General features: G+C 44.3%; 1 protein-coding gene across 1 annotated transcript; it reads left to right on the top strand.

Moving 5' to 3' along the window:
* Window positions 1-2,809: 2,809 nt before the first annotated feature.
* KCNJ8 (potassium inwardly rectifying channel subfamily J member 8) lies at window positions 2,810-10,913 on the top strand. The gene is made up of 3 exons (XM_054988570.1): window positions 2,810-3,035; window positions 5,605-6,075; window positions 9,118-10,913. Exons 2-3 carry the CDS (start codon window positions 5,711-5,713, stop codon window positions 10,016-10,018), a joined length of 1,266 nt encoding a protein of 421 aa, XP_054844545.1. The 5' UTR covers window positions 2,810-3,035; window positions 5,605-5,710; the 3' UTR covers window positions 10,019-10,913.
* Window positions 10,914-18,865: the final 7,952 nt, after the last annotated feature.

Genomic DNA, 18,865 nt, shown 5'->3' with positions numbered 1-18,865 from the left:
TGACTGTGGGCCAGGTGTTCTCTCTCCTACCTCACAGGGTTGTTGTGATAAAACAGGGAATGAGAAAATCATGTACGCCACCATGGGAGGAAGGAGGGGATAAAAATGTAATAAAGAAACAAACATACCCAGATTTCTGATATCCTCACAAGACCTGTTCAGAAGTTTCAGGGAATGCACATACAATCCATGTACATCGTATACTTGATTTTGCTTTATACGTGTGCTGAAAAAATCCCCATGGTACATTCAGTGCATGTACAGCTGAGCATGTGATTCAAATTCCACATTTATCCAAGTAGTGGTTCCCGGTTTCATTTATAAAGTGAACATGTATCGGCTCTTTGATCCCATTCCTTCTGCCCCCGTGGTGGGGCCGTAGTTCAGGGACAGACCAACTGCTTTGCATGCAAAAGGTCCCTCATTCAACCCCTGGGATCTTGAGCTTAAAAAGGATCCGGTAGTAGGATATGTGGAAAACTTCTCCCAAGACCCTGGAGAGCCACTGCTTATCTGAGTGGACCAAACAGACCTTGATTGATCAATGGTCTGACTCAGGAATCGGGTACGGAATCTCCGTGTATTCATGCACATTCATTTTCCCTGGATACGTTCCCTACAGCTGTCATCTTTACTGTGTTATGTTTATCAGTGTTGGCTTGGTATCATGGCCTTTATACAATTATGCAGTTATGCAAACTTAAGGACCTTCAGGAACAGTACAGTATGAGAGAACTGCCATCCCCTGTCCAGAAAACTTAAGTGCTCTTAAGTCTTTGAAATGGGATTGGACACAGGCCAATGGGGGATTTACTGGCTGTTGGCAGAGGACATGGAAGCACATGCACTAGGTGTACATGTCTGATAAACAGAGCGTTTTCTATGGGCTCCACCTCCCGGTCTCCTGGTCTCCCAGAGCCCATGCAGGTGCACAGAATTTTCTCTTTTGAGAGCTGGCAACTCTCATTTACTGCAGCCAGTGCAGTAATAATTGTGTGCTCTTGTGCATAGCTTATAAATGAGGTGCAGAATGGGAAATCCTTGGATTTGAGGCCCATTGCCTACCTCTTTGAGGTCTTCATTCCAGCTCTGGGGGCAAATCCAGAAAGGCAATGGTTACAACGACAGCACTAGATCCAATGATGTGAGGATTCTACTTACATTCCCAGAGCAGAAAATGCTACACATTCCTTTACTTTTAATCGTTTACTTCCATTCGTTTACCACTGACTGTGTGAACTGATCTGAACAAGAAACAGTTGAAGAGATGGGTTAAAAGAGCACGTAATAGAAAAAGGCTGGCCTCATTATACAGATGATGCAATCTTGTACAGGTTCACAACAGATAATCAGGATATAATGTAATATTGCATGAGATTAAGAATTTCAGCAGGTCAGTCTAACGAAGCAAGAACTGGCTAACATACGGTGTATCATAGTGTTACAGTATTTTGCATAACTTTCATGAAAAATAAGGGGGCAATCATAAGCAGATCTACTCAAAAGTAGGTCCCATGCTAGTCAAAGGGGCTTACTGGCAGCAAGCATCCTTAGGATTGCAGCCTAAAAGGCCATATCCAACCATTCATCCATCTGTCCATCTGTCCATCCATTCATCCGTCCATCCAGCTGTCTTTCAAGGCATGTGCCAGATTCCTTACTTAAACTAACAAACAATAGTCAGGGAGTCCATTTTTTAATATACTTACGCAAGAGGGATTTTGTGCGGCTTTACTTAGCTAAATCAGCTATTAAAATTTCCCACACCAGTCATACCAAATATTTTGCTTTCCCATCGTTTAGCAATTAGTTTTTCTACTGCTAAAAGCAGAATCTTCATTCATTTCCCCCCCTTCCTCTCTGGAATATAGGGCTACAAAATCGATTTCGTGGGGCAAAAATATTCGTTAATATGCAAGTAAAGCTGTGTGCTGTCCTAGAATTAAGTCCTGAAATCCTTTGGGATAGGCCCAGAATGTCCTGTGGCTACAGTTGCCAACTCCCAGGTGGGGCTGGCAGGTCTCCCAGAATTACAACTGACTTCCAGATTACAGGGATCAATTCCCCTCTAGATTAAGGCAGTTTTGGACGGTGGACTCTATGTTATCCTTTCCCTGCTGAGCTATGTCTCTTCCCTAAATTCCACCCTTCCAAGGATCTGCCCCCAAATCGCCATGAATTTCCTAACCTGGAGTTGGCACCCCTAATTCTGCGGCACAACTGCAATGCTGTAAGAAAGACTTAAAGAACACGACCCTGTCCAACAAAGCAAAGGATTCTCGAGCATGTCTTTTGAATCTGGTTGCACATCCATTTGAGGGAAACAATTGAGGTCGGGCTAGTCCCCAGACAGAGAGCAGTGTCTCTCGTGCAGGGCCTAAGGTCAGCCCTCCATGCCTGAACCAGCCAGGGTGGCTAGAGGACTTTGGAGACCAAAGTCCCTTTACTATGAAACATCAGTGAATTTCTTTTCAGTTCACGGAGGATAAAAGAGAATCGCTCTCTCCCTCTCTCTTTGCGTCAATGAAATTTGGGACTCCAGCCAGCCTCTCTCCCCCTCCTTTCTTCCTCCCATCCCATGCATCAAGATAATGTTGAAAACTTTGTAAAGATTTGTATGTCTAAGGAGGAGGAGGAGGAGGGAATTCTTACAGCAGACTCTTACAGCCATAACTGTTGCCGTCGTTTTTGTTTCCCTAATCCAGTGCCCTGACGGGTCACCCTCCTCCTAATCCAAACAGTTCTACCCTAGGCAGTCCTCTCTCCTTCCTCCTCCTCCTTCCTGGAGAACAGTTCCTGGATGAAGGCATTCCAAATAATGTCTCTGCCATTTTGATGACCATCACATCTGGCTTCGAGGCCGGGAGGCAGAGGAATTCTGGCAGAAAGCAAAGAGCACAAGACCAGCTACCTGAGTCCTAAACCAACGACCGTTGCCTGTGGCGTCTTGGGGATTCTGCAATTATGGATGCTCAAAGGGTTTGGCCAGGGTGATGCTGTCTGCTATGGAGCACTTCTTTTCCTGAGAGATCTGAGTAAGTTTTCCTTTTCCTTCTTCGGTCTGTCAGTGGGTTCCCTACCTGCTCTCCTGACAAAGTCAATCCAGATGTTTGCAGCTGGTTGCCTTCCCTTTGAGATGCTTGGAATTTTTCGTGCCTGAAATGAATTCCCATTCTGCTAAAGCAACTTTGAAGCAATAGAGCCAGTCCACAAGTGAGGGTTAAACCTCATTAGCGAGTCACACCCTATGCCCCGGAAACATTTTCCCCAATCTCAAAAAGGGTTTGCTGAAAGGGATTAAAGGGAAATACTTTGCTCATGCTCAAAAGCTCTTTTTCCTTCAATGTCCCACAGCTCTTATTGAAACAGGTCTCAGAGCTAAGCCGTTGTGTAACTCTGCTCAGAGTAAACCCCTGTGAGGTTTCCCGATGCCCTTTTTAAAGCAGAGCCCTGTGTTCTGTCTCCATAATTCTCCCTCCAGCAAACATTCAGACTGAGTACGATATTCCTATTTAATCCATGGTTTAGCTTGAAATGTTGAGGAAGCAAGACGGATAACATTTTTGGAAAGTGAGTGTTTAGAATGCTGAAAACAAGCTGTGGAGTCACACAGAAGTTTTCCATCAGGTTGCATTTTGTTCTGAAGGGGGGTGGGAATTAAATACCACTTTACTGGGATGGTATCTGGCTTGGAGAGTGTTTTCTAGCCATGACTGAATCAGCAAGGATTTTTTTTAATCCTTGCTGAGTTTCAGGTGGGTAGTTGTGTTGGTCTGCAGAACAGCAAGATTCAAGTCCAGTAGCATCTTAAAGACTAACAAGATTTTTAGGAAAGCTTATACCCTACAAATCTTGTTGGTCTGTCCTCAAATCTTGCTTTTCTTGCTCCGAGGAACTTGAGACCAAACAGACATCAAAGACACCAGTACCCCCTGGCATTCTGTACAGAGAGGTTGGCAGGAAAAGGCCTGTAAACGTCTTTACTTGTCTCTTGTCCTCCTCCCGCCTCTTCTTAAATTTGTTTTTTTTTTAATTTGGCAACATCCAGCCTAATGTGAACTTGCACACTGTGTCGTGTCATTGTAGCTGGCCCTAATAAAAGGTATTACATGGTTTGTAGTTTGCTTTTGAAGTATGGCTGCAAAGAACGTTTATGTTTTTCAGAACATCCAGTTTAAGAAAAAGCTACTTTTTGCATTTTATACACTCCACCCTTAAATAAATATAATGATATCACTGGCTATATTTCTCGATTTGTAGGATTAATGTGACCGTTAAGACACTGATTTTGGTACCACAATACAGAAGTTCCCCAATATTTCATTATTCCCCAGTACATAGAGGATATCAAGGTCTGTTTCTGATTATTTACAGATAATAGTATATAGATCTTGCATCATATTTATTATTTTTTATTTTATTTATTTATGTCATTTATAGTCCGCCTTTCTCACTGAGACTCAAGGCGGATTACATAGTGTGAGATCAGTACAATCAGTAGCAAGGACAAGGGTAGGCATTTCCATACAGTGTCAAGGACATTTCCATAAACAGTGTCATAGGGTAGGTGAATACAAGTTTACAGAGACATAGCATTAGCAAGGATCCAATACAGGGTTGAAGGATTGCTGAAACAGAACATAATCCATTCTAGGATTGACATTAGACAACATGAAGCACAAGCCGTATATACGAGTATATATTCAAAGCAACAAATATTATGTAAAGCAACATAATGGTGGAGGCAATGGTTCCCAACTCATTGGCGAAATATCCCTACAATACCACCCTCCTATCTGAGTTTCATTGCCCATTTCATTGCCAAGATGCTGTTACAAAACTGAAGAGTTTCTACAAATGTGCATTTATTTTTCCATTGGGGAATGGACGTTATAATGACTGCATGCTTAAATTTGATTTATCACTGCACATCAACAAAAGTGGACATTGAAGCAAATTGAGGATCCTTGTCTAAAAAATCCAAGAAATCTCAAGAAAAGTGGAAAGAGTTTTTATAAGATTAACAGAATTTCATGGCATTGGTGGCGGGGGGGGGGGGGTAGACTACTAGATAGCTCATCCCTGATTTTATGTCACTTAATTCACTTAATTCATAGGGTTTCTCTTATAAGTTTGGGTGAAAATTCAGCCAGGAAGAGTGGGACAGAGGACATTCTGAACCATTATATTTTCAAAAACTACTCCAATAGTTCAATCTTATGCAGAATTACTCCAGTCTAAGCCCATTGATTTCAGTGGTCTTAGACTGGAGTAACTCTGCTAAGGATTGCACTACAGCCCACTTAAGCTAGAATGTTATGGACAGTTTGGTTAGTAAAAGATCAAGAAGTTTTTTCACATACACCAAAGTGAGTGTTCTACTGAGCAATTCCCAATTTTTGTATTCTTGAATAGAAATGTAAAAAGTTTTATGCCTCGTACCTTAATTTTCACATGTATGCCAGAGTACTTTAATTCGCACATGCATGTGAAAGTTCCTGCACAGCTGGCAACTTGTTTCTGAAGTTTCTTTCTAATTAGGCACATTTGTGGGCAGAAAGGCAATGAGCAAGGACTCTTATATCATTGTCTATCTTTTCTCAGGACCCGGTAAGATCATAAAGACTACAGAAGAACTCTCATTGGTGTTCATTTCTCCTCTCCACCATACACTTCCTTCTCTTGGCTTGTGGACTATGGTGACAGGAAGATGTTAGCTAGGAAGAGTATCATCCCTGAAGAATATGTCCTTGCACGCATTGCTGCCGAGAACCTGGGAAAACCACGTATCCGGGATCGCCCACGCAAAGCCCGTTTCATTGCCAAGAATGGGGCCTGCAACTTGGCTCACAAGAACATCCGCGAGCAAGGGCGCTTCTTGCAAGACATCTTTACCACCTTGGTGGACCTGAAGTGGCGCCACACCTTGGTGATCTTTACTATGTCCTTCCTGTGCAGCTGGTTGTTCTTTGCCATGATGTGGTGGCTGGTGGCCTTTGCTCATGGAGACATGAACTACCCCTGCGTTCTGAATGACGATGTCAGTAAGTGGAAGCCATGTGTGACTTGCATCAGGTAATGCATGGCCATCAGTACACTTCTTTTTGGTTTCTATTTATCAGATCATTTCTAATCCCCACATGCCTGAAAAAAGGGCCTGAGATGCAATACAATCAGCAATAAAACAGATAAACTAGAGGAGGGGCCATGGCTCAGAGGTAGAGCATACGTTTGGCACGCAGAAGGTGTGCGCAGATAAATCCAAATAACCATTTTTTAAAAACAAGATTGCTATGCAACTTTCTATATCAAATGTTGGCTGCCAGATCATCAGAAGGTCTTATTAATGCTATGATGGCTGGCTTTTTTTTTTGCAAGACAACATCCAAACAAGTCCAATGTATGGCTGCATCCACGCATCATTGGATATTGCAATGTTATTGCACTGTAGCAGAGGTCTCCAATCTTTCTGAGCCTGTGAGCCCTTGTAGAGGTCTGAGTACAAGAAATGGGCACCATCACAAAATGGCTGCCATGAGGTCCCGTGCCCATCATAAAATGGCTGCCATGAGGTCCCGTGCCCATCACAAAATGGCTGCCATGAGGTCCAGGGCCCATCACAAAATGGCTGCCATGAGGTTTAGGGCCCATCACAAAATGGCTGCCATGAGGTCCCCTGCCCATCACAAAATGGCTGCCATGAGGTCCAGGGCCTATCACAAAATGGCTGCCATGAGGTCCAGGGCCCATCACAAAATGGCTGCCATGAGGTCCAGTGCCCATCACAAAATGGCTGCCACGAGGTCCAGCGCCAATTGCATAATGTTGGGAAGTTACAAGACCAGCATCCTCCTACTAGGAAGTTGGTTGTTTCTGGGTTCTTCTCCTCCAGTAGGGGTGGAGGAAAGCCACGACTGGCTCTTTGCTTTGAGGAAGAAGCAAATGGGCAAGGGGAAATGTATTGGTGAGCACCATGGTACCCATGGGCAAGCCGAGCCACATAGTGGGGATCACAACACTATGGTAATTTTTTGGTCGGATTGGCTTATCCATACAGAAGGATCCAGGTGCAAATGATCACTGTAGCTCAGGGGTCAGCAGCCTTTTATAATCAAAGAGCCAAACAACGTCAAAATTCAGTGCAAGTGACTAACAAAGAGCCAGTAAAAGAAAGTCTATTCGCATAACTGAAAATGGACATCTTAACATTACTAACAATCAATGTTGATTAATAATCCACAAAGATTCCACAGCCTGAATGCTGATTGTTGGGAGTCTTTTATTAGAAAATGGCACACTTACAAGGGGCTTAGACTGGACCAACTCTGCTTAAGTTTGCACTGTTTAATTGCAGAATCTGTTTATGGATCTAACACAGATGCTTTTCACAGGACACAAATTGAATCTCAAGTGAGATCCACATATAAGTGGTTTTGGACAGAAACACAAAATTGTTCACATTAATAATACAATATTAAAGTGTGGATCCATGAATATAGTCGGCAGACCAAGCAGAGCCAATTCCATGTTTTGGGGTCCCTTGGCCGAGAGTGCTCAGGGGTCCCCCTATGCCCACAACCAGGCTTCCCTTCTTGCTAGGGTTGCCAGGTCCCTTTACTCTCCCAGCAGGAAGGGGGGACCTGGAGCTTACCTTTTAGCTGCTCCCATTGTGTTCTTCACTCTAAAGCCCATTGTGTAGTCATGGGGGTGCTCCTGTGCTTTGCAGCAGAGCAATTTGAGGCCTCAACGTTTGAGACCCAAATCAGCCTGCTGCAAAGTGCGGGAGCACTCTCAGGGTGGTGCAATGATGTCACTCCCATGAAGTGACATCATCACACTTCCCTGGGAACATGTTCAGGAGGCCCATTCCCACACCTCCCCCCCCCGCTGGCCTGGTAAGTGGTGGCAGGAGTGGAGGGTGGAAGTGAGGTATTCCCCACCCCCATTGGGGGAATGGGATCCCTACATCTTGCACTTCCACACACATGCCCCCACATGCCTGTGCATTCTTCATTTTCCCCCTTGCAAGCTCTACCACCACTTGCAGTCACAGCTGCCCACACTGCATGCACACCCATTCCCAATGGTGCTGGATGGTGGGTGCAGCTAGGAGTGCCACCGCCATGGCCACCGAGAAGGCTGATGCTTTGTGCACCACCCACATGCCCTTCTCCAACAGCACTAGGCAGCATACGCAGCTGAAAGCAGAGGTGACAAAGCACTCACAAGCAGGCAGTGTAAATGTGTGAATGCAGGCGTCAGAGGAGATCCAAAAGCAGGGAGTCAGCAGAAGTGGACCCCACCAGAAGCCACAGGCCCCGGCAGCTGCCCCACTTTGCCATGTGCTGATGATGGCCCTGGAATCAAGTCTATCACATTGCAGTTCACACAGGTCCCAGCATTCACATGTTTGGAAGTTTCCCTATATAAATATAAATCAAAACCCCACAGCATGGCTGGGAAAACTTGAGTCTAAACAGGCCTGAGTCTTTTCAGTGACTAGGAGAGAGCTATCTTTGGGTTCCATGATGAAAAAGGACAAGATAGGAATGAAATAATCAATACATCTTCCTTCTTATGGAAAACTAAAATGCCCAAAATGAGAGCTGCCTAGCCTGCTTCTTGACATGCTATATTATAAATTTTTATTGTGATCGCTCATAGCCTTAGCAATGGATATCAACAACATCAGGATTATAATACAACAATGGCAGTAACAGTAAATAGTTTCTCTGGTTGTGGTAACAGTAAAAACTCTAATATACCTTAGAGTTCTATAACCATCGTTAAAATCACAAGTTTAAACTAAAACCAGCATCAATTCCGGTCAGATAGTCGGCAAAATACATAAATTTATCCATCAGCCGCAACAGCAGTAGGTGATTTTGATAAGTCCTTTATCACCATTTATACTATCAGGGTTTTTATTAGCAGAGGAGCTTTCAAACTCATGTACAACCCTGATGCGGTACTGCCCAGAAAAGACTTAATCACGTGATCCAATTGATTACATAAACTGTTGCTCAGTCTTACCATACACACATGCTTCACTAATGGATATCTTGGCTGGCCAATCAAACTTCATGATGAGCCATTTTCTTCCCATCTTCCTCACAGGTCCTTTACTTCTGCTTTCCTGTTCTCTATCGAGGTCCAGGTGACCATTGGTTTCGGGGGTAGAATGATGACCGAAGAGTGTCCCATCGCCATCACTGTCTTGATTCTTCAAAACATCGTGGGCTTGATTATCAATGCCGTCATGCTCGGATGCATCTTCATGAAAACTGCCCAGGCGCACCGGAGAGCGGAAACCCTGATTTTCAGCCGGAACGCAGTCATCGCCGTTCGCAATGGCAGGCTCTGTTTCATGTTCAGGGTGGGGGACCTGAGGAAAAGCATGATCATCAGTGCCTCAGTGAGAATTCAGGTGGTAAAGAAGACCACCACACCTGAAGGAGAAGTTATCCCTATCCATCAGCAAGATGTTCCGGTTGACAATCCTCTCGAAAGCAACAATATTTTCCTTGTGGCTCCTTTAATCGTTTGTCATGTCATCGACAAGCGGAGTCCTCTTTATGATATCTCTGCCAATGACTTGGCCAACCAAGACCTTGAAATCATTGTTATACTTGAAGGCGTAGTGGAAGCCACTGGGATCACCACCCAAGCGAGAACATCCTACATAGCTGAAGAGATCCTCTGGGGGCATCGCTTCGTACCCATTGTAACAGAAGAGGAAGGGACCTACGCGGTCGATTACTCGAAGTTTGGCAACACAACCAAAGTGGCAGCTCCACGCTGCAGCGCCAAGGAGCTCGATGAAAAGCCCTCCATCCTCATCCAGACGCTCCAGAAAAGCGAGTTGTCCCATCAGAACTCCTTGCGGAAGCGTAACTCCATGCGGCGGAACAACTCTATGCGGCGGAGCAACTCCATGCGGCGGAACAACTCATCTTTCATTGTGCCCAAAGTCCAATTTATAACGCCAGAAGGGAATCAAAATGCACTGGAGACATGACAGGCCTCACATGACCAAATGCAGGTCTTTTGTAGAAATGGGGATGTTATTTTTTTTTACTCGCGTTTTACTCAGTTCTTAACTTGGTGGGAAACAAAATGGGACTGGGCTTATTTATTATATGGCAGCACTAAGTCAAGGCAAATACAGACACTAAGGTGATAGGCCTTTGTCTGGGCTGTACCACTTCAGATTCCTGGGGAGGGAGATTCATGCAGTATATACAAAATATCTATACAAAATATCCCCTCAACACAAAGGGCTGCATGTTCAGGCAAAGCATGATCGTTTTCTGTGTGGAGGGAATTTGGATTATGGGAGAATATTCAGTCATGTGAGCCATCTAAAGTGGTACAGCCCAGACATAGGTTTGCCTGCCACTTCAGTAAGAGCCTCCATCCATGTGATATTAACTATGGGTAGCTTCCCATATGACAACACTGTGATCTAGGCCTGTCTCCACCATGTTTGAAAGTATTACGTAGGATTACCGATTATATGGGACTAGCAATTAGCTACTACTGGAGGCTGCCTCTGGAAAGTGTTCAGAAATGCTCGCTGGTGCTGGAGGACTTCCCCGCCACCAGCAGGCACCTGGCACCCTACATAGAAGGGATGGACTGTTCACCATAGGAAAAGTTACGTGGAAATGAACTATACATTAAAGTTAAGACACAATTGAGGTGTTAGTGACAGATTATTATCTCACATCTCTAATCTCACATTTCCAGATGACAACCTTAATCAGAGGTGACAGAAAGAACTGTTGAAATTGCAGGTAGTAGATTACAGCTTTGAATGTCCCCTGGCCTTTAAAACTCCAACAACCACAAGCAAACAGGGCTCCCCTGGGTAAAGCAACCGCTAACAAAGAAAACACACACCTGGAAGTAAAAAAAGGTATCCACCATTACTATACAGTTATCAATATATAATTTTATAAAGTGCAACAGTGCAGAAAGTGCTAGCTATAACATACAAAAGGTTGTTCTTGATATCCACTGTGTGGTACCCACTCAGTCCACAAAATGCATTCAGTAATTCTTATACAAAGATGCTCCAATAGATATTTCAGTAAATACATCCAATGAATATTATACAAAATTAAGAAATATAATCAATCCAACGGGTGGATAGTCCTTCAATATTGTGAGGAAAATCTCCTTTATCCAAATTGAAGCCAGTAAGTATTTGTACGTTTGCCAAATTAATTCCTTTGTATAAGAATTACTGGATGCATTTTAGTAGAGAGTCCAGTAGCACCTCTAAGACTAACCAACTTTATTGTAGCATAAGCTTTTGAGAGCCACAGCTCTCTTCGTCAGATGCATGGAGGGTTTGAAGAAACTGGCCAGAGATATATAGGTGGTGAGGGGAGGGGGAAGTAGATGTAAATCAGTTACAAAAGTCATGAAAGAGGTGGAGTGCCTCTGACTTCAAAGAGACTTTTGAAACTGATTTGCATCTACTCCCCCCTCCTCTCACCACCTATATATCTCTGGCCAGTTTCTTCATACCCTCCATGCATCTGATGAAGAGTATTGGGTTTAGTTAAGGCACATTAACTAAACAAACTGCACGCAGAAAGCTCTCATCCAAGTTAGAGAACCATCAACTATTTATTTATCTAAAGAAATTACTTAAGCTTAGTGGAGAGAAAGAACTAGTAACTGATCTAACTAGCTAGGATGGCTTTAGATTGAAAGTAGGCCATCTCTCTCAGAAGGAGACACCATGCTGCCTCTCCTGAGAGAGACAGGACAGAGGGGGAGAGAAGGGAAGGAAGGAAGGAAGGAAGGAAGGAAGGAAGGAAGTTCCCCTGGCAGGAAGGAGACTGATAGCAGCCTATCTATCTAACTGACTCTATGGTTGTTGCTGGCAGTCATAACAGCCTGAGCAAGCGACATCGCCAGTCCTTTCTTCTAACAGAGAGCTGTGGCTCTCAAAAGCTTATGCTACGTTAAAGTTGGTTAGTCTTAAAGGTGCTACTGGATTCTACTATTTTGCAACTACAGACTAACATGGCTAGTAACTTCTCTGGATGAATGCATTTTGTGGACTGAGTGGGTACCACACAGTGGATATCAAGAAAGACCTTTTTGTATGTTATTATCGCTATACATTATTTGAGTACTTTCTGCACTATTGCACTTTATAAAATTGTATATTGATAATTGTATAGTAATTGTGGATACATTTTTTATCTCCAGGTGTGAGTTTTCTTTTTTAAAACTCCAACATGCTGGAGTCCTAAATCAGAGTGTACGACTCAGCCAGTTTGGTGGGTGATAATGGATCTTGAATGGAGCTAAGTGGCACCTGGTTCCACCTTGTGATGACACCTGACTCCACCCCACGGTGGCACCACGTAACATTTGGGGGGGGCTGTCAGAACATTGACTCTCAGCTGTCCTCTGGGCTGAAAGGCGATAGTCTAAGCCCCTTGGGCAATTTATCTGTTGCATCCTAGGCAACAGTCCTTGGAGATTGAACAGAGAAATGTCTTGCCTTTAGCAAGCTCTTGCAAATGCCATAAATTTCAGGGACGGTGAGTGTTAGAACCAGTCTGAAAGGTGGCATTCTTCACCCCCACCCCCACCCCATGTTCTCATGTCATGGATGGAGTGCAGTGAGAAGACAGGGGGTTCAGAACCCCACCTTTTGGCATTCTGATCCAAACTCCTCACCAAATTCCAACACAGACGTGACGAGAAGTGTCCCGGGAAGAAGAGAGATCTGAACATGGACTCATACCTGGGAATCCATGTTCTCATCTCTGCCCCCCCCCCCAAATCAGGGAAGTCTCTCACTGGGGGTTAAGCAGGGTGGGGGTGAAGAATTGATGCTTCCCCAAAAGGCTGCAGGAGACCGCAACGCGTGTCGGCTTGGCCAAATGGTGTGCGCTCCAGCCATAAATAGTGTAGCACTCGAACATCTGAAGGACTGCACTCTTTCATGTGAACCTGCACATATGCTGAGCACCTCATTGGAGGTCCTTAGGGGGAAAGCGGGCAACTACAAGAGTCACGCGCATTTCTGTAGTGGTGTCTGGTTTGTGGAGTGTCCTCCCCAGAGGCAATCACTTGGCATCTATTCTTTTTTCCTTTTAGCGCTCGGTGCCAAACTAAATATGTTTTGTTTACTCAAGCTTTTGGCAAGATGTAGAATGGTTTTCTTTCTGTCTTTTCCTTCTGTTTAATTCGGCCGTTACTTTATCTGTCGCTGGGGTAGGAGATGATTTTACTTGGGGGGTCCGGGTGTAGCGTCCCCTCCCTTAAGTTTAGTTGCATTTCGTTTTTGTGTTATATTTTGTTCGACTGTACTTTTAAAATTTGAAATTAGCTGCCTTGATGATTGTATTGTCAAAAGATAGAAAGATTTTAAATCCATACGTAGGTGGAACTCACCTTTTTGCAAACGTACCATGTGGCATATATAGCTGGGTGGATCAACGGTTGTCTGTAGAATCTGATCATAAGACAAGGTAGATTTTATCTTGCCCTTGCAAGTGACCAGAAATATGGGGTAAGGAAGGCATATTAAAAAATGTGCTTTACAAGATGCATAGCCCAGCCATATGGTTGCATACACAGGGTGGTAAGTTTACCAGCAGACACCGACTGATAATACTTGGATGGCGACCAGCATGCAGCCACACCTTATCTCGCTGTTAGGGTTTTTAGAGTTTTGACATTATTCTGCCTTACCTTAATTTTTTTTTTGGCCATAACCTACCTAAATCTTACATGATGTTCGAATAATTCTGTGTCCCTACAACGTCTCAGCTTATCTTCTGTAGGCCTAGCAGATGTCCAGTTTCATAAAGGTGATTTTTTTCAATAACGTTTTTCCACTTTCTTTCGTTGTCACAGTGTGTCTTTCTCTTTGAAGTTAGAGGCATAAAACCCTACATGCTTCCCCACGAGCCATTTAGACTGGAATAAATGGAATTTGTTTATACTGCTTTTATGAAGAATCGAGACAACATCATTAGTTGCCCATTGCTTTCCAGTATCATCTGTGTTCTTTTACCATCTTTTTAAAAACCTGATGCACAACCATTTTCTTTCAATTGCAATGTGGTTGCAGAGCCAGAAGTCCCTGTGTGGACTGACAAAAGGGCTTCCGAGGCTGCCTGGGGCAACTGTCCCTTTAAATTTTCCTCCTGATGTAAATTATCCTAATTAATTACTTCCTCTTCAATCTCCCTGGCCACCATCCTTGTTGGAGATAAGGATTTAATTATTTCTTTTCTCTTTGCATCCAAAGCGATTTGTTGTTTTGTTTCTTTTATTTTTAGAATTATGCATTCAGTAATGATCCTCAAAAATAAAAGAAAGTTAACGAGCATTTCTTTAACTGCCAAGACTAAAGCCTTCCCTCTGTCCACAGATTAGGAGCAATGATTCACTTTTAAATTCTAGGACACCTTAGGGGGTAGGAAGTAATGAATTAAGCTGAATTTTTTTGGAAAAAAAATTCTCCTTCTCCATCTTGGTGCTTCAAGAACAAGGGAGGGAGGAAGAAAATAGATGGAAAATTTTGGAGAAACTATTTCGATGAACTTCTGGGAAGATTTATGGACTACGGACATAAAATTTACAGGCTGTCAGTTACTAAGACTGAACTGGTACAAAATATTCTTTAGATGGTACACTACCCCCAAAGACTTTGCGAGAATGAGTAAGGGTTACAGTGGACATTGCTGGAAATGTCAAAGCATGGATGCAACATTTTACCATATGTGGTGGACCTGTAAGAGAGCGCGAAAATATTGGCTAAAGATACAGGAAGAGATGCCGAAGATTCTCAAACTCAAATTTGAGCTAAATCCAAAAAAACATGCTTTTAAACATCCTACTAACCAATTTTAGAAAAGAAAAGGGAGACCTTTTCCATTAAATGGTAACAGCAGCAAAATGGAAAACTGATGTCTTGATGTGTCAGAATGGATAGATAAGATTTATGAATATGCAACAATGGCCAAATTAACTATTTATCTACATAACAGACCAATAGCTGAATTTGGGGGGAAATGGAAGGATTTTTTTGACTACTTAGGCAGAAATTAACATTAATTAAGGTAACAGTTAGGGGTGTGCAAGCCAAAAATTTTCGGCTATAGCCGAAAGTAGAAAGCCGAAAGAAGATTCTCTATCGTTAAAGCCGAAAGCCGAAACAAGAATCTCTTTCGGCTTTCGGCTTTCGGGATTCTTTCGGCATTATTTCGGCATTCTTTCGGCTTTTTTCTATGGGAAAATGCCTCCGTCTTCCAGGACGCCTGGAGGAGGCATTTTCCCACCGAATAAGCCCAAAATTGGTGGGAACCTTCCTCTAACCCTTCTCTAACAACCACCCAAGTTTCAGACAGATTGGACTTTGGGGGGCCATGTTATGGCCCCCCAAAGCAGGTCCCCCATCCTCCCATAAGAAAGCGAAGGAGCAGCATATTGTTAGCATGCTGCTGCTCATCTTTCTTCATTATGTCCTATGGGGAAAAAATGAAGAGGCAGGCTTCCTTTGCCAGGGGTGGCATTTTGCATGCAAAATGCCCCCAACCCTCTGGGGCCCTTCTCCCACCCCTCCTCCCACCCCCCACCAAGGCTCAGCCTGCTCCCACTTGGGGGGGCCATTTCATGGCCTCCCCAAGTAGGTGCTCTGCTCTCATCTCTACCACTGACAGCTGGGGGAGGCTTGTCTTGCCAGGGGTGGCATTTTGCATGCAAAATGCCCCCCAGCCCTCTGGGGCCCTTCTCCCACCCTTCCTCCCACCCCCCACCAAGGCTCAGACTGCTCCCACTTGGGGGGGGCATTTCATGGCCTCCCCAAGTAGGTCCTCTCAGCCCCTAAAGTCCACCCCTTACAGCCCCACACAAACCCAATTCCCCCCCAGCTGCCACACACAGACCCAAATCCCCACATTAGCCCCTCACAGACCCAAATCCACCCCCACCTGCCCCACACCCATAACCCCAGGAACAGGCTGGCAAAGGCCAGCCCTCTCCCTTTGTTCCCTATGCTGGGAACTTCTAAACTCTCTTTCCCTGGGCAATTCTGCACAGCCCAGGGGTGCCACAATGGTGGGCACACTTCTGAGTGCCAGCTGGTCCCTGTGAAAGAGCACCTGAACCACAGACACCCTCCCTCAAATTCCCCCACCACCTACAGAGATGGCTGGCTAGCCAGCCCCATTGTTCCCTATGATGGGAACCAACTGCACAACAAAGAATAAAACAAGAACAACACAAAATAAAGTTTTAAAAAAATTATTTTCTCCCTTCCAAAGTACAAGTAGGCAAAGCATTATGACACATTACACCAGCAGTCCCCCACACAGAAAAATTAAAACAAAACTCACTTAACATCAGAGAATCACAAAACACGATTCCTGTCAAAAACACTTTATTTCTTGAACAGCTTTAGGTTACACAGCAGGGGGGAACACCAAAGGGCATGGCAGCACTATCTTACACAAAAATAACACAACTCACTTAACATCAGAGAATCACAAAAGCACAATTCCTGTCAAAAACACTTTATTTCTTGAACAGCTTTAGGCTACACAGCAGGGGGGACACACCAAAGGGCATGGAAGCAGTATCTTACACAAAAATAACACAACTCACTTCACATTAAAGAATCACCCCAAAAAATTACTGTCAAAAGCACTTTATTTCTGTAACTGCTTTAGGTTACACAGTAGGAAGGCACCACAGAGCAGGAAAGCAGTGTACTACACAAAAATAACACAACTCACTTCACATCAGAGAATCACACAAACACAATTGCTGTCAAAAACGGTGAAGTGGGTTGTACTATTTTTTGTAGTACATTGCTATCATGCCCTGTTGTGCCCTCCTACTGTGTAACCTAAAGCTGTTGAAGAAATAAAGTGTTTTTGCCAGGAATTGTGTTTTTGTGATTCTCTGATGTTAAGTGAGTTGTGTTATTTTTGTGTAAGATAGTGCTGCCATGCCCTTTGGTGTTCCCCCCTGCTGTGTAACCTAAAGCTGTTCAAGAAATAAAGTGTTTTTGACAGGAATCGTGTTTTGTGATTCTCTGATGTTAAGTGAGTTGTGTTATTTTTCTGTGTGGGGGACTGCTGGTGTAATGTGTCATAATGCTTTGCCTACTTGTACTTTGGAAGGGAGAAAAAAAATTTAAAACTTTATTTTGTGTTGTTCTTGTTTTATTCTTTGTTGTGCAGTTGGTTCCCATCATAGGGAACAATGGGGCTGGCTGGCCAGCCATCTCTGTAGGTGGTGGGGAAATTTGAGGGAGGGTGTCTGTGGTTCAGGTGCTCTTTCACAGGGACCAGCTGGCACTCAGAAGTGTGCCCACCATTGTGGCACCCCTGGGCTGTGCAGAATTGCCCAGGGAAAGAGAGTTTAGAAGTTCCCAGCATAGGGAACAAAGGGAGAGGGCTGGCCTTTGCCAGCCTGTTCCTGGGGTTATGGGTGTGGGGCAGGTGGGGGTGGATTTGGGTCTGTGATGGGCTAATGTGGGGATTTGGGTCTGTGTGTGGCAGCTGGGGGGGAATTGGGTTTGTGTGGGGCTGTAAGGGGTGGACTTTAGGGGCTGAGAGGACCTACTTGGGGAGGCCATGAAATGCCCCCCCAAGTGGGAGCAGTCTGAGCCTGGGTGGGGGGTGGGGGGAAGGGTGGGAGAAGGGCCCCTGAGGGCTGGGGGGCATTTTGCATGCAAAATGCCACCCCTGGCAACACAAGCCTCCCCCAGCTGTCAGTGGTAGAGATTAGAGCACCTACTTGGGGAGGCCATGAAATGCCCCCCCCAAGTGGGAGCAGGCTGAGCCTTGGTGGGGGGTGGGAGGAGGGGTGGGAGAAGGGCCCCTGAGGGTGAGGGGGCATTTTGCATGCAAAATGCCACCCCTGGCAAAGGAAGCCTGCCTCTTCATTTTTTCCCCATAGGAAATAATGAAGAAGATGAGTAGCAGCATGCTAACAATATGCTGCTCCTTCGCTTTCTTATGGGAGGATGGGGGGACCTGCTTTGGGGGGCCATAACATGGCCCCCCAAAGTCCAATCTGTCTGAAACTTGGGTGGTTGTTAGAGAAGGGTTAGAGGAAGGTCCCCACCAATTTTGGGCTTATTCGGTGGGAAAATGCCTCCCCCAGACGTCCGGGAAGACGGAGGCATTTTCCCATTGAAAAGCCGAAAGAAAGCCGAAAGAATCCCGAAACGTTTCGGCTTTTTTCTTTCGGCTACCCGAAACGTTTTGGCATTCCCCGAAACGTTTCGGCATTCCCCGAAAGAAGCCGAAACACTTTTGTTTTGGCATTCTTTCGGCATTCTGAATGCCGAAACGCACATCCCTAGTAACAGTACAAAGATAAGAAGATAAAACATAGGGAAATGATTAATCAAAAAAGTTGATATAAGTAACCAAGAAGGGGGAAGGAGAGCCATTATACAATTATGTTTAGTTATGGCAAATTTTGAATGTATTTTTCTATTAGTTGAATGTAAATTTAAATGCTGTGCTTGTATAAGTCTTAAATTAATTCTAAATGTACTGTTTATATAAGTCTCAATTCAATTTCAAATGTAGTGTTTCTATAACCTTTTAGTATGCACTTTCTATTTTCATTTCTTTTAAATAAAATTTCTATTAAAAAAATTAAAAAGAAAAGAAGAATGAGGGAGGAAGGAAGGAAGGAAGGAAAGAAGAAAATAGTGGATCGAGGGGGTGGGGCTGGAGGCTGCCATCTGATCGCTCTCCGTCCCCATCTCTCAGTAGAAAAGTTATGGCTGGTCTGCTCTGCTTATAGCAATCTACACCTATGTTTCCAAATGCAAACCTCTTTGTGGAACAATTCTACAGTTCTT

Source organism: Eublepharis macularius, chromosome 9, assembly GCF_028583425.1.
Source record: "Eublepharis macularius isolate TG4126 chromosome 9, MPM_Emac_v1.0, whole genome shotgun sequence".
Taxonomy (NCBI): domain Eukaryota; kingdom Metazoa; phylum Chordata; class Lepidosauria; order Squamata; family Eublepharidae; genus Eublepharis; species Eublepharis macularius.
This window is presented reverse-complemented; position numbering and strand designations above follow the sequence as displayed.